We start from the raw sequence: 13,904 nt of genomic DNA, 5'->3' as shown, positions 1-13,904 counted from the left end.
ATGTAAAGCAAAGAAAGGTCCCAACTCCAGGATCTCTGCAAAGGACCAGGCCCTCACCTGCTACCAACACAAGAATCTGGAGCTGAGCACATTATAATTCAAAACTTCAAGGCTGTCTGAGGATATTCCTTCCTGTTCTCAACCACAGCTTCAAAGGAACACCTTTCTCACCTTTCCAGGAACTCCAGGTTCTCCGTCCAGGAGATTCTGTGAACTCTGAAAAGCCCTTCCTCTCAGTGTGGACCCCAGGGAGGGAATGACCCAGTGAGATCAGCTAGGGGAGGTCCATGATCATAATAGTGTTTGACTCTGGAGGTGAGGCCGGCAGGCGGGAAGGAAACCTTTAACGTGTATGGTGGAGTTTCAAATATTAAATGAAAGCTGGTTAACCTTTAAAGACAACTGACTCACTGAAAATGAAAACCTCTTCTACACTCTTTATCACAGCCCATCTGATATTACTCAGATAATAAAAGATGATATAAATTATACTAACCAAACATCTCAATGATTAAATCTGTATACATGGAGTAACAGTAGTTCTCTGGGGCTGGTCCTTGGGATTAACTAATTCTAGGCTAAGTTAATGGTCATCGTTTTGTGTATGCTTTTTTGTATCTTCTATATTTTTTCATAATGAGCATTATCCTATACACATTTTTTCCAAGTATTTAAAAAATGTGGGCCCCAGGCATTCTCAGGTGATTATATGAGAGCTTTAGTGTTTGTGGGTCAATCCTGTTTTATTTCAGAAATGTAGATTATGGAGTTAGCAGCTTAGGCTAGAATTCAATCTCTGCCACTTACTATCTAATCTTGAATAATTTCCTTATCTCCTCTTAAGTCACAGTTTTCTCTTGGTTAAGAGACACTGATACTAGGCGCCCCCCCCCCCACCCCTGCCCTCATAGGGGTCAATGAGAACAGGTACACTCAGCACAGGGCCTGTGGTATCACAAGTGCTCAGCAGAGTTGCATCAAGGGGATCAAGGCTGCCCATTAATTCTAATAAGGTCATACTGAGGAACTGGTCATTAGAACTAATCTTGACTGAGCATCTAACAAAGCACACAGGACCAGTTAATATTGTATGGGCAGCAACTACTCTGGCTAAAACATTTGAAGACCACTGGAAGCTTGGCTTCCAGTTTCTATAGACATGTTTTATAAAATACATAATACCTAGAATGGTATTCTAGGGCCATATTCACAAGGTCCTCAACCAGGTCAGCAGGACATCCCTGTCTCCCTGCCCCCCATGGGTCTATCTGTGACCTTACCTATGATGACAAGGATGAAAAGCAGAGTGGCCACACCTGCTATTATGTAGAACATGATGCTGATGTGGTAGGCAAGCTTGTCCTGGTCTTTGATGTTGGGTACCAAGACGGGAGGGACCAAGAACCCAATGGCAATTCCAAGCTATAGAAGACAGAGACAATCAATTATAGTATCAATAGCCAAGAGGCACACATTTAAGAGACTCCTAATAAGAAACAATCCTCAACTTCCAGTCCTTAAATCCCAGACAGGGGTTGTTTCCCACTCAAGACACCAGAGATCTTTCTTTTGATTGACAGGTCAACCCACACACCCTCTTGACCACCGTCACTCTCAGTGGTGGTTTAGTTGCTAAGTCGTGTCCGACTCTTGTGATCACATGGACTGTAGCCTGCCAGGCTCCTCTGTCCATGGGATTCTCCAGGCAAGAATACTGGAGTGGGTTGCCTTTTCCTTCTCCAAGGGATCTTCCCGACCCAGAAATCGATCCCAGGTCTCCTGCATTGCAGGCAGATTCTTTACTGACTGAGCTACGAGGGAACCACTGAAAAAGATTATAGTTGGGGTTCTCATTGCAGGCGATTTTTTTTTCTAACAACAAATTAATGAAGAGCAGTTTTTATACTCCCATCTCTGTGGTAAAGTAAAACAATGCTAGTTTTGCTTTTGGTTCCAGTTAAATTCTTGATTTCACTGAATCTGTTAACCTGTAGCTGAGAGATCAGCTGAGGGATAAATTCTATACACTACAACCCCAAGAACTTGCATTCAGTGAGAGATGGAAGCCAAACATTGTGACCACACTGACAAACGTGAATGTTTAAGTTAACTTTATAACTTGTCACTTAGAAAGCATCTGTGGTGTGAATTCACAGAACTGCATACATTTATATACACAGGACATCGGCACATGCAAACTGGCTATAAACACGCGCACACACACACACACACACTCACACTCACATACCCCAACAAATTGAAACATCTTATATCAGCACTGCAGTTCTAACTTCAGGGACCTAACAGTTGGCGATTTCTGACAGCAGAAACACCGTGATTCAGGAGTGACCAGCTGAGATACAAGGTCCCAAACCTTTCTGCCACATGAAATACCAAGGTGGAAATTGGAAAACAGCCTGGAAACTCATGCAAGATTCAAATTCTAGAATTGAGAGATGCTAACTCTTTTGTGTTAAGGTACCACTTCTCCTTTATTGAATTTGCAGGGAGAGAAGCAATTTGCTTTCAGGCCGATTATAACTTCATTAACTGCCAGTGCACTCATCGTCCCAGTTGGTTTTCTAGCCTGTCAATTATAGCCACTCAAGGTAGTCACTAGTGATTCTTAGCTCTGAAATAGTCTCAAAAGTCATCATCAACAGGTTCAGAGTAGCATTCTTCCAGTGCGTACTGTATACAATCAACAAGTCAAACTGATCTTCTAAGCACCTGCTTTTTGAAATGTATTCTGCTGGATTTCTGAGGGGCAACAGAGACGTACATGGCAGATACTGCTTCAAGGAGCTTTATAATCTAGTGGGGACAGGGAGAATTAAAAGAGAGATACAAAAGGTAACACAAATGGAGATACTTGTGGATTGAAATGATTGAACAATAGTTCCAGAGTTCCTTTATCATCCTCTGTTATAAACCCATTATTAGAGGACCAAATAGAGGTTTAGTGACTTGTTCAGGGTCACACAGAGTTGAGAAACCAGATCTCCTGGCATCTCTAAGACGTGCCTCCTTCATGGGGCCTAGATTGCCCTTCAGGGCTAAAGTCATGAGAAAAGTCCAAGCGAGCAGGCTCCTCCATGAGAGAAGGTATTTCATGTCCTTAGAGCTTTATCTGATCCTCACTTACATTAATCTATCAGAGTTGAGTCCCGCTTCTTAACTGCTGGTCTCCAAGATGTTGAGGGTAAAAACCAGCCAAAGATAGAGGGGCAAATGTAGCCTTCACAGCTGGGAATCTGGGCCACTGCATGCCCTCTTTGGTTTCCTAAGCGCTTGGAAGTTGCAGCTCTAGCATCAAACAGGATGCTAGAGGGTCCCTTTGGCAAGAACAAGGGAAGATGTGGGACTTCACTCAAGGTCCTGGGATTCTCTCATTCTCAAAAGGACCTTGATGGAGGGGGACCTAATGCCCAGTGATCTTCTGCCTCGAGAGGGAAGTCCTCCCAGCTGGGTCCATGCTGCACACCTGAGCCCTCAGAGGCCCCACTCCATCCTCTGTCCACACTCCGTCCACACTCTAAGCCTGAACGAGTGCTTTTCCAGCCTCAGGATGGGGCAATCAGCTTAAGGGCCTGAGGCGGCCCTGGCCAGCGGCAAGGCTGTCCCACAGGGACCTTTCTCCAGGAGGATGCCGGCTTTGGCGGTACTTTCATACCCAGTGTGAACATTCAAACACAGGGATCACGCTGCCAGCTGCTGCCTCTTTTGTTTTTCAGAGCATATATTTCTCCTGCTTCTTGAAAGCCATGCTCAGTGAGTGTGCAGAGCCCTATACCCAGCTCCTAGATCCCGAGTCTGTGCCTTAGCAGGAACTCAGTCATGTTGGCTGGCTGGGTGGATGGACAGATAGATATTGGGAGAAGGTCTTATCTACACAAAGCTGGTAGAATCACACAGGTCTGCCCGCTAATGACTATGTTCTCTCTACAAACCATGCTGTACTTCCAGTTGTAAGGGAAGAAAATGGGTGTGGGGGTGTGGGTGGGAAGAGGGTAGGATCCTGACTAGCTTTTGAGCATCTGCTAGGCACTGGGCATGTAATACAGCTTATCTTTTTCACTTAGTCCATGAACTCTTACAACAAAGACAAAAATGAGAAAAACTGGTCAGTATGCAGCCAGCATCACACTGGCTGGTAGCATAAGAGTTGGGCTCCCAAACCAGTTCTGTCTGACTCTGAGCCCCAGCTCACCTCCTGCCTCCCAGGAAATGGTGCTGGTGGGACATCAGTCAACCTAGAAGCCTATATTTTCACTCCTTTGAGTTCTGTCACACACTCGATAGGACACCCACCAGGGTGAAAACCAAGAAAATGTGAAGAATTGAGAGAATGCTGCTCCCAAGGGTAGGATCCTCATCTTTTCCATGCTCACAAAAAAAGCAAGGACCCACACCATGAATGTAAAGGATTAAAAATCACTGCTTAAAAAAAAAAATCACTGCTAACTGGTTCTGGCTTGCCCTTTGCCCCAGCATTTGTTCTAGTTTTATCCTCCTCAAATAGTCATGGGCAAAGTACACAACTCATAGACAAACCCAGTCACAGTCTCCAGCCTTCAGAGCCTAGGAGCCTAATTATGATGGTGCACTTTGCCCCAAAAGAAGACATTTAATCCAAACGGGGTGAATGAAGAATGGAGATGCAGACTGGGAAGACATTCTATTTTTATCTTTGATTTGATTTCACCCTTTCTGCAAACGCAAGGATGACATCTAAACCCTGTTGCAAGAGCTGCGATCATGAGCACTTGCAGAGCAAATGTTCCAGTTAAAAACACGCCTGTGCAGCCCGAGGGCTTCGGGTGACAGGAGGAAGCCATACTTGCGTCATGCATCACTTGGTATTCTGGCTCATGCACTTGGCAGAGCAAAAATTAATCCAGAAACCACGAGGCTGCATCTGGGGTAAAATGTCCACACTTAACCACTACACAGCACAGCACAACATGTGTTATGTTTGCTCTGAGACCCACAGAACCACTGTCCCCATCACCATCCACATGGGGCACCCAGAAAAGCCCCAAGTCAGACAGAATCAGAACCCAGGCACAAAGCTGCCCCCCAAAGCTGCCTGGTCATGAACATGCCCAGACCATCCAGGGTCTCCCCAAAGCTGCCTGATCATGAACACGCCCAGACCATCTGAGGAAGACCCTGGGGCTTTCGCAAAAGGCAGGGAGCTCTGTGTCAACACCATGGTGAGGGCTCAGTCCTACCGGAACCAGGACAGACCACTGGTCCCCATCTGAACCCTCTGCCAGGGTCGCAGGCACCTCATCCTCCAGACCCAGGTATTGGCCAGGAGGGTGCCGCTCCTCTTGGTAGGAAGCAACCATATCAGCAAGCAGGTTCTCACCCACCAAACCTCATTCCTCCTCGGCCCTTTCCTCCCCCAGGCAGACCGGCTGATCAGAAAAAGCCGGGCCCACTCTCAGCCCCACGGCTAGGCCCCCACTGCCTCATTCCTCCCCTTTGGCCATAGTCACCAGATCAGGACAACATATCTCTTGGATTTCAGGGCTCCCAAGAGCCAGCTCCCTGGGACCAAAGATCAGAAATGTCCCCTTACTGGGTCAGCAGTTTCCCTGCAGCAGAAGCCCCGGACTTGAAGGCTCCCTTCCAACTTGGTCTCCTTATGTCTTCACCAGGAATCACCTTGCTCCTCAAGGAGCTCACATCCATGAGGTTCATTTTGAGAGTGAACATTGTTCATTTCAAAGCAAACCTCTCCTGCTTCCTCCTTTCTACCCCAATGTCCCTCTGACTTGTCATCACTCTATACAGCAGTTAAGGGCTTAGGCTCTGGGGTCAGAAAGGTTTGAGTTCACAGCCCAGCTGCCAGTCACTAGAAGGCTGATGTTGACATGTTATTTCCCTTCATTTCGCCTGTTTCCTAGCCCACGGGAAGGTACTGTACTGCCACTCAGGGGGTTGCTCTGAGGACTAGTGGGCCCATCGGAATGGACTTCCCAGCAGGATGCTCTATGTCAGGAGGGTTCACTCCCTTCCCACCCGCCATGCTCTCTCACAGTACACGCGACAGGCCTGGGAAGAAAGGCCACCTGGACAAACAAGACGTGCTCGGTTGACCGATGTAGCCGCTCAGCCACCTACCCTGGTTCTCCTCCTCATCCTTCTCTGTTCCTTCTCTCCATGGAATTTTCCAGGCAAGAATACTGGAGTGGGATGCCATTTCCTTCTCCAGGGAATCTTTCTCATCCAAGGATCGAACCCGGGCCTCCCACACTGCAAGCAGATTCTTTACAGCCTGAGCCACCAGGGAAGCACCAAAAGGCGCTACAAAAAGCAATATGTCAACTTTCCATCCCATACACACAAACCCACCCACTCCTGGGCTCATGTCTGGACTCTGGTGCCTCAGACGTGGACAGCAGGGCCATCCGCAGGGAGGCCGCCACCACACCCTGTGGACAAAACCCAGAAGTGACTTCAGCACTCAAGGTTCATCCCTACACACTGCTGTGTGCATTTAAACACCACAAAGCGGTGCTGCTGAGACAAGTCGGCACGCTCAACACAAAATTCCACTCCTATTAAAGCCACTCTCCCCGCTTGGCCAGGGCCACTCAGACCACTGTTTACACCTCAGTGAAAACACTACACCTCAGTGATCAAGGCATAACTAATCTGGGCAAAATGACACACAGAAAAGGCTCCGGGCCCCCAGGGCGGGGTGGCACGCTGCAGGAAAGCCCAGGTTCAGAGGGCGGTCCTGGGACTGAGTCTTGGGTGCCCCGGAAAGGAGCGAGGCGGCTGCTGGGCACGGCAACACTGAACTCGATCAACGGTTTACTCATGAGGGCGGGCCACCCAGGACCACCTGGCAGCTCCTAGGAACACATCACAGTCAGCAATAACGTGCAGGCAGAGCCTGCTCACATGACTGTATTTTTTAAATTCCCAAATCCCAGCCCCTGGCTTCTTCTGAAAAAGCCAACTTGGGATTAAGGATGGAGCAGACCTTCAGGAACAAAAGCAATCTCATTGATTTGGGGACAAATCGCCCATGAAAGAGGTTTATGGATTTAAAAGGCTAAGCTTAGGTCCCTAAGAACTTGAGAAGCGGTGTCACAGCTGGTCAGACTCTAGACTCCCTTAGAAGCCCTCCCCTAAGCACAGGGCTTGTCCTCAGATCTGTGAGTGCGCTGGTGGCTTACATAACCGCGACACTCTTGGGTTTCCTCAGCCCTTCAGGCGGCACTAGCGACAAAGAACCCGCCTGCCAGTGCAGGACACGAAAGAGGTATGGGTTTGATATCTGGGTCAGGAAGATCCCCTGGAGCAGGGCATGGTAACCTACTCCAGTATTCTTGTCTGGAGAATCCCATGGACAGAGGAGCCTAGTAGGCCAAGAGTCGGACACGACTGAAGCAACTTAGCAGGCGCTTGAGGAAAGAGATGAGGTGAAGGCAGGAGGAGCACCAGGGAAACCGGGACGGCCTGTAAGACTTGCCTCCCAGGGAAGGTCAGAAACCCCATCAAGGCTGACTCACTGCTTGCCACGCCACAGCTGCCGGCCTAGGTGCTACTAAACGCTGTACCTACATGCACACACACCCTCTTTTAACCCCTATTTTTGTTGTTGTTTTGCTTTCTATGCTGTTTTGGCGGTGCTGGGTTTTCATTGTGGCCTGTAGGCTTGGTTGCCCCATGGCATGTGGGATCCTAGTTCCCTGACCAGGGGTCGAACGTGTTCCTTGCATTGGAAGGCGGATTCTTAACCACTTGACCACCAAGGAAGTCCCCAAATCTCTATTTTAAAATTGAGAAAACTAGCATTTAAGTAGCTTGTCCAAGGTCACAGAACAGCAAGTGTTCTATGCTAGGCTTCAAGTTCAGGCCATGGGTACTAGAGTGCGTAGCCTTAACCATTTGGCCGAACATTCCAGTCCTAGCTGTTATTCAAAGCAGAAGGAAGGACATGAATACATAATGAGCACCCACTGTGTGCTAGGCAGTTGCTAAATTGTTTTTCACGCTATTTTATTTAATTCCTCACAACAACTCCCTAAAGTCGGCAAGATTATCTCTGGTTTGGTTTTTACAGAAGAGAAAACTATAACTTGCCCAAGGTCACCCAGCTTCTAATGGCAGAACTGAGATGTGAGCCCTTGGCAATCGGATTCCAAGCCCCTTGCCAAAGTGGGCAAATTTCATGGAAGGAACTGCCTCAGACCTGATAACATCTCCAGGCTTGCAGGTGCGATGCTATCATTCAAGCGCCTCCCATGAGTCTAGCTACCGGAGGAAGCAATCAGCAGATGTGGTTCCAGCTGTAGTCTGACTGATGACCACTTAGTCAGCCCCTATGGGGTTTCCTGTTCTTACATGCTTGACTTCTGATTGTCTTCCATGTAGGCTATTTGTCATCTCTCCAGCTAGATTTCAGCACCATGAGGACAGGGACATTGACAAACCTTTCCTTGTGTGACCCCTCCCCATGCCACACCAGTACTCTGCCAAGAACAGAAATGAGGCTCAGAAAATACCTTCTGAACAGAGAAGACTTTCAGAACTCCACAGCTCAAACCTAAATCAAGTATTGCCAGTTTCTGCTACAGCAAAGAAGCTGGGCAGAGTAGCAATTTGCTGAACTGCAAGAATTGACCACCAAAAGAAAGCAGATGCAAGATGGAATGACGCAGGGAAGACCCCCAATTTAGAGCTCCCCAAGATCAGACACGGGGGTCACTGGAATGTAGGCTGATCAACCACCCACCCTCAAACCTACACTTAAGAGTTACTGAACACCCACTGATAGGAAGCACCACACTAAAAGGTAGGGGAGGAGATAAATGCAAGATGAAGAGCATTACCAAGCTTCCAAGGAACCAACATGCCTTGAACTTGACCTACAGCCTCAGCGATGGGTTTCCTCCTCATTATTGAGAGGGTGCAGACAGCAGAGGTACCCTGGGCTCTAAACAGAGAAGGTGCTAAGTTTAGGGAAGGGGTCTGAGTTCTACTGGAAAATTTAGATTAATTTTTTTGACAAAGGGCTTGCTTTTTTTTTCTTTTAGTTCAGCTTCATATTTGTGCTGCCTTCAGTCATCACCTCGGGAGGCTCCTGGTGCACACGTGCCTCCTTTTAAGGGTCGCTGCTGCTCCTGAAATTGTGCTTGGGGTGACATCAGCAAAGGCTCGGTCCTGGTCCAGGTGAGAGCAGCCTTCACCCCCTTCCAGCCTCTGCTCCCCTTTCCCCAAGTGCCCGACTCATGGCCGACTTCTCCACCCAAAGGTCCCCCTCATGACAGAGCAGACAGCCAGTGGCCACAGGCTCCTAGAACTTCCCCAGTGATTCAGTCAGGGAAGAGGAAAGAAAAGGGACATCTTTCTAACCACCAGGCCAGGAAAGGGGCGGATGCAGACCTCACTTTCTCCAACTCTTGGAAAAAATAAAAAGCTCCATTGAGATGCTTTGGCACTTCCACCAACCCCCAACCAGACGCCAGCCCACGGCAGCCAACAGTTGAACTCACACATCTCGGGTACTGTTCCCATGCTCAACCTCACCACTCCCTGCCTGGTGACAGATGGTGAAATAGCCCAAAGCAGAAGAACTGTTTCCTTTGTCTGATATGTCACATGCTGTCATTCCTGAAAGCAGTTCATGTGACCATGAGTGCACGCTTAGTCGCCAGTTGTGTCTGACTCCGTGACCCCATTAGCCCGCCAGGCTCCTCTGTCTATGGAATTCTCCTGGCAAGAATACTGGAGTGGGTTGCCATGCCCTCCTCCAGGGGATCTTCCCAACCCAGGGATTGAACCCAGGTCTTCTGCATTGCAGACAGATTCTTTACCAGCTGAGCTACCAGGAAGCCCCTTATGTGACCATACACATTTCTAATACTCCCAAGTCTTCATTTGAGTCTGACTGGGCTTTCTTGGTTGAAAGACCCCCACTTCTGACTTTCAGAGGTGAAACTCAGACCAGAGGGCTTACTCACAGGCAGGCCCTGGAAGAGTGGTTTCTTAACAGTCTGCCACGAGCCAGACCCAGCTCCTCCTACTTCAGGGTGAGCCTCCAAAAAGAGACAGGCTGGGCCCTAGGTAGTTTTTCCCTAAGATGCCAACTTCATAAGGTAACTAGCCCTGGCTCCTGGTCCCAGAGAGATCTGGAAAGAAAAAGAAATCTAAACCTTGCACCAGAAAAACTATTAATCACCCATATCTACCACCATCCCTGGAGAGTAATACCATGAACTCTGGCCTGGGATTTAGGGAGTTACCCAGGACCTACTTACCTGAGGTCAGCTCACCCCCTACTTGGCCCGACACTTCCACCACTAGTCATTTCATCAGCCTTAGAGTCTAATCCCTCTTCTCTTAGATGTGAATTCAGGAACTTTTCTTTTCATTGCTAAAGTCCATGGGGTCTCAAAGAGTCGGACACTACTGAGTGACTGAACAACTCTTTCCTCAGAGCACAGAATGTGGGTTGGCACAGAGTAGATATTCAAGAAATATTTGTTCAGTCAGTAAATAAAGGCTGTGGTGCATTGTCTCAAAGAAACCATAGCTCCCAAGAACTGACATAAAGGTCAGAGTGCTTGGCCCTATAAATGCAGAGTATAGCCCTTAATGGGTTTCCTGGGTGGTGCTAGTGGTAAGGAACCCGCTTGCTAATGCAGGAGATGTAAGAGACGTGGGTTCGATCCCTGGGTCAGGAAGATCCCCTGGAGGAAGGCATGGCAGTTCACTCCAGTGCTCTTGCCTGGAGAATCCCATAGACAGAGGAGCCTGGTGGGCTACGATCCATAGGGTTGCAAAGAGTCAGACTCCACGGAAGGGACTTAGCACACATACACACAGGCCTTAATGGCTTCCCAGGTGGCTCAGGGGCAAAGAAGCCACCTGCCAAGCTGGATCCAATCCCTGGGTTGGGAAGACCTCCTGGAGAAGGAAATGGCAACCCGTTCCAGTATTCCTGCTTGGGAAATTCCATGGATGGAGGTGCCTGGCATGCTACAGTCCATAGGGTCACAAAGAGCCAGACATAACGACAAAACCACCAGCCATCGAAACCCTTAATCCAAGGTTGTACCACATGAGATAGACAGCCAAGGGGGTTAGAGCCTTCATTCACTGCTCTCATTTGTCACATTACATGTGGTCTGTCAACTGGGGAAATACCCAGAGGCTGGCTGGAATGGATGCAATCCAGAATCAATAGAATTCAAAGAGAAACAAAGACTGATGGCCAGGGGCCTGTGTCAGGTACTTGAAAGGGACAGAGATCTGGCCCACAGTGGGGACACCCTGGTAAAGGATGTGGATTTTTGTGGAGCAGCATGAGAATACAAGGCGAGCACTCCTGGGGCAGATAATGGGGTCCCCTCTTCCCCAAGGAGAGACAGAAGAACTCTGGAGAGAGAAAAGTCGGTGATCACAGGCACATGGACGGTCTGAGCCCCACCAGTCCCCGCTTGTTACTGTGGGGCAGCATCACCCTTAGGTGGTTGCTGGTGGTGGTTTAGTAGCTCAGTCGTGTCCGACTCTTTGCGACCCCATGGACTGTAGTCCACCAGGCTGCTCTGTCCATGGGATTTCCTGGGCAAGAATACCACAGTAGGCTGCCATTTCCTTTTCCAGGGGATCCTCCTGACCCGGGGATCAAACTCGGGTCTTCTGCATTGCAGGCAGGTTCTTTACCGACTGAGCCACCAGGAAAGCCCAACTGTAAGGGGCCCGGGAGAAACTGTGGTAACACCAGGACCACTAGGCCCTGAGGAAGGCTTCTTGCTCCCGGGAGCCTCTCCTGACAGTGAGGGCTAAGTCAGTTCTGCGTTCTGCCACCAAGGCTACTGCCCACATTGAAGACGGGAGCCATCAGGGCATACAGAGATTGAAAAGCTGCTTTGTGCCAACCCCCGGCAAAAGGCCTTCTTGGAATCAAAAAGGAGTTAGAATGGTCCATAGGACCTCAGGAGCTGCATCATGGCTCAAGTCAAAAAGACCAAATCAGCAGGGATGCTCTGGAACCCAGCAGCTCTGGGAGAGGCCCCGACAACCAGAACGACTGGAACTTTGTATGAAATCAACAGCTGACCCTAAAATCAAGAATGGTGAGCCCTGTAAACCAAGGGTGTGGCCCCTAATCCAAGGTGGCTCTTTACCAGGTGGCCAGGACCTGATCTATATACAGGAAGCCTTTTACTTTCTGAGTGTCATGGGCAGGTCTACAGACATTTTTTTTCAGGGCACTTAAGGGGCTTCCCTGATAGCTCAGTTGGTTAAAGAATCCACCTACAATGCAGGGGACGCCGGTTCGATCCCTGGGTCAGGAACATGCCCTGGAGAAGGGGTAGGCTACCCATGCCAGTATTCTTGGGCTTCCCTTGTGGCTCCGTTGGTAAAGAATCCGCCTACAGTATGGGAGACCTGGGTTTGATCCCTGGGTTGGGAAGATCCCCTCAAGAAGGGAAAGGCTACCCCCTCCAGTATTCTGGCCTAGAGAATTCCATGGACTGTAAAAGTCCTGGGATCACAAAGAGTTGGGCACGACTGAGCAACTATCATTTTCACTTTCAAAAGCCCACATTTGCACAGAATTTCACAGTTTTCAAGGCACCTGCACGTCCAGCATACAAACAGCATCAAAACCATCCAGTGAGGTGAACAGCAGGAAGCCCATGGCACAGATGAGACACAGAGCCCTGGGAGGGCCCGTCCTTCTCTCCATTTCATAACTGAGTTGGCTCAACTCGCTGAAGTCACAGAGCTGATCAGTAGTGAGGTAACATCAGGACTTCTGCTGGTCCACTCCCAGCCCTGTTCTCTTCCCACAGAGCCTCACTGAGCCAGGCTTCAAGCAGCCACACAGCCCAGGAACACGTGGTCTGAGACCCAAGATGAGCCAGGGACCAATGGGGTCCTTTGCAATGGGGTTTGCTACATAACTAAGGAATGTGTTTGGGTCATTTGAATGTTAGAATGGCTAACAATTACTCTGGACCTATTATCAAAGTTCCTTCTAGGGGCATCCCTGGTGGTCCAGTGGCTAAGAGCCCATGTTCCCAATGTAGGGGGGCCTGGGTTCGATCCCTGGTCAGGGAACTAGATCCCACATGCCCCAACTAAGACCCAAAACAGCCAAGTAAATAAATAACTTTCTTCTTAAAGTTCTTTCTGGACAGCGAGTCAGAGGCACTACAGTAACTGGAGAAAATGTCAATATCTCTGGGTGTCTCTCAACAAAATGAGAGTGGTGATCTGATCCCTGCAAACACAACTTCCTTCCCTCACAGTAGCCTTGAGAGAACCGAACATTTCCAAGGAGGACTGTCATGACCGTTGTATAGTTGCTGCCTCTTTTGCGATCCCATAGACTAACCCGCCAGGCCCCTCTGTCCCTGGAATTCTCTGGGCAAGAATACTGGAGTGGGTTGCCATTCCCTGCTCCAGGGGATCTTCCTGACCCAGGGATCAAACCCGCATCTCCTGCTTGGCAAGCAGATTCTTAACCACCGAGACACCAGGGAAGCCCTAGGGCTGTCTTGACTCCACAAATAAAGCAAGGCATTATTGAGATGCCTGTCCCAAGGCTACAGGCTGAGAATGTCTCTTGGCAGCCAGGTCTTCCCAGGCCTCACCCCTCAAGTCAGCCAGTCTCAAAGAAGGAGGAGCTTCCCCACCTGCCACTCTTCCCAGGACCAGCTTCCAAGGCTGCTGAGGAAGCAGGTGGAGGGGATTTTCTCAGGAGGCCCACTGACACATAAAAAGTGGAAAAGATTAGTAAGAGGGCTGGGCCAAGCTGCATTTTTCCTCCACCCACCACTCCCATGCTCCTGAGCCCCTGGGTGACATGTCATTCGATGGCAAATATATGCTCTGGAATCTCCCTTCAGCAATGAGAAGACAATGCC

The 13,904-nt window shown here is 49.1% G+C and overlaps 1 protein-coding gene across 2 annotated transcripts in view; it reads right to left on the bottom strand.

Moving 5' to 3' along the window:
• The window catches only part of LOC129621818 (feline leukemia virus subgroup C receptor-related protein 2), a 57,296-nt gene that overhangs the window by 27,016 nt on the left and 16,376 nt on the right, over window positions 1-13,904 (bottom strand). For both annotated transcript variants that reach the window (XM_055538694.1, XM_055538695.1), the window contains exon 2: window positions 1,281-1,422. In XM_055538694.1, coding sequence (XP_055394669.1) covers window positions 1,281-1,422 — 142 coding nt within the window. The remainder of the gene's footprint in view (window positions 1-1,280; window positions 1,423-13,904) is intronic.

The sequence above is a fragment of the Bubalus kerabau genome, chromosome 10 (genome assembly GCF_029407905.1).
Source record: "Bubalus kerabau isolate K-KA32 ecotype Philippines breed swamp buffalo chromosome 10, PCC_UOA_SB_1v2, whole genome shotgun sequence".
Lineage (NCBI taxonomy): Eukaryota > Metazoa > Chordata > Mammalia > Artiodactyla > Bovidae > Bubalus > Bubalus kerabau.
Note: the sequence above shows the minus strand (reverse complement) of the source record. Positions and strands in the feature narration are given on the sequence as shown.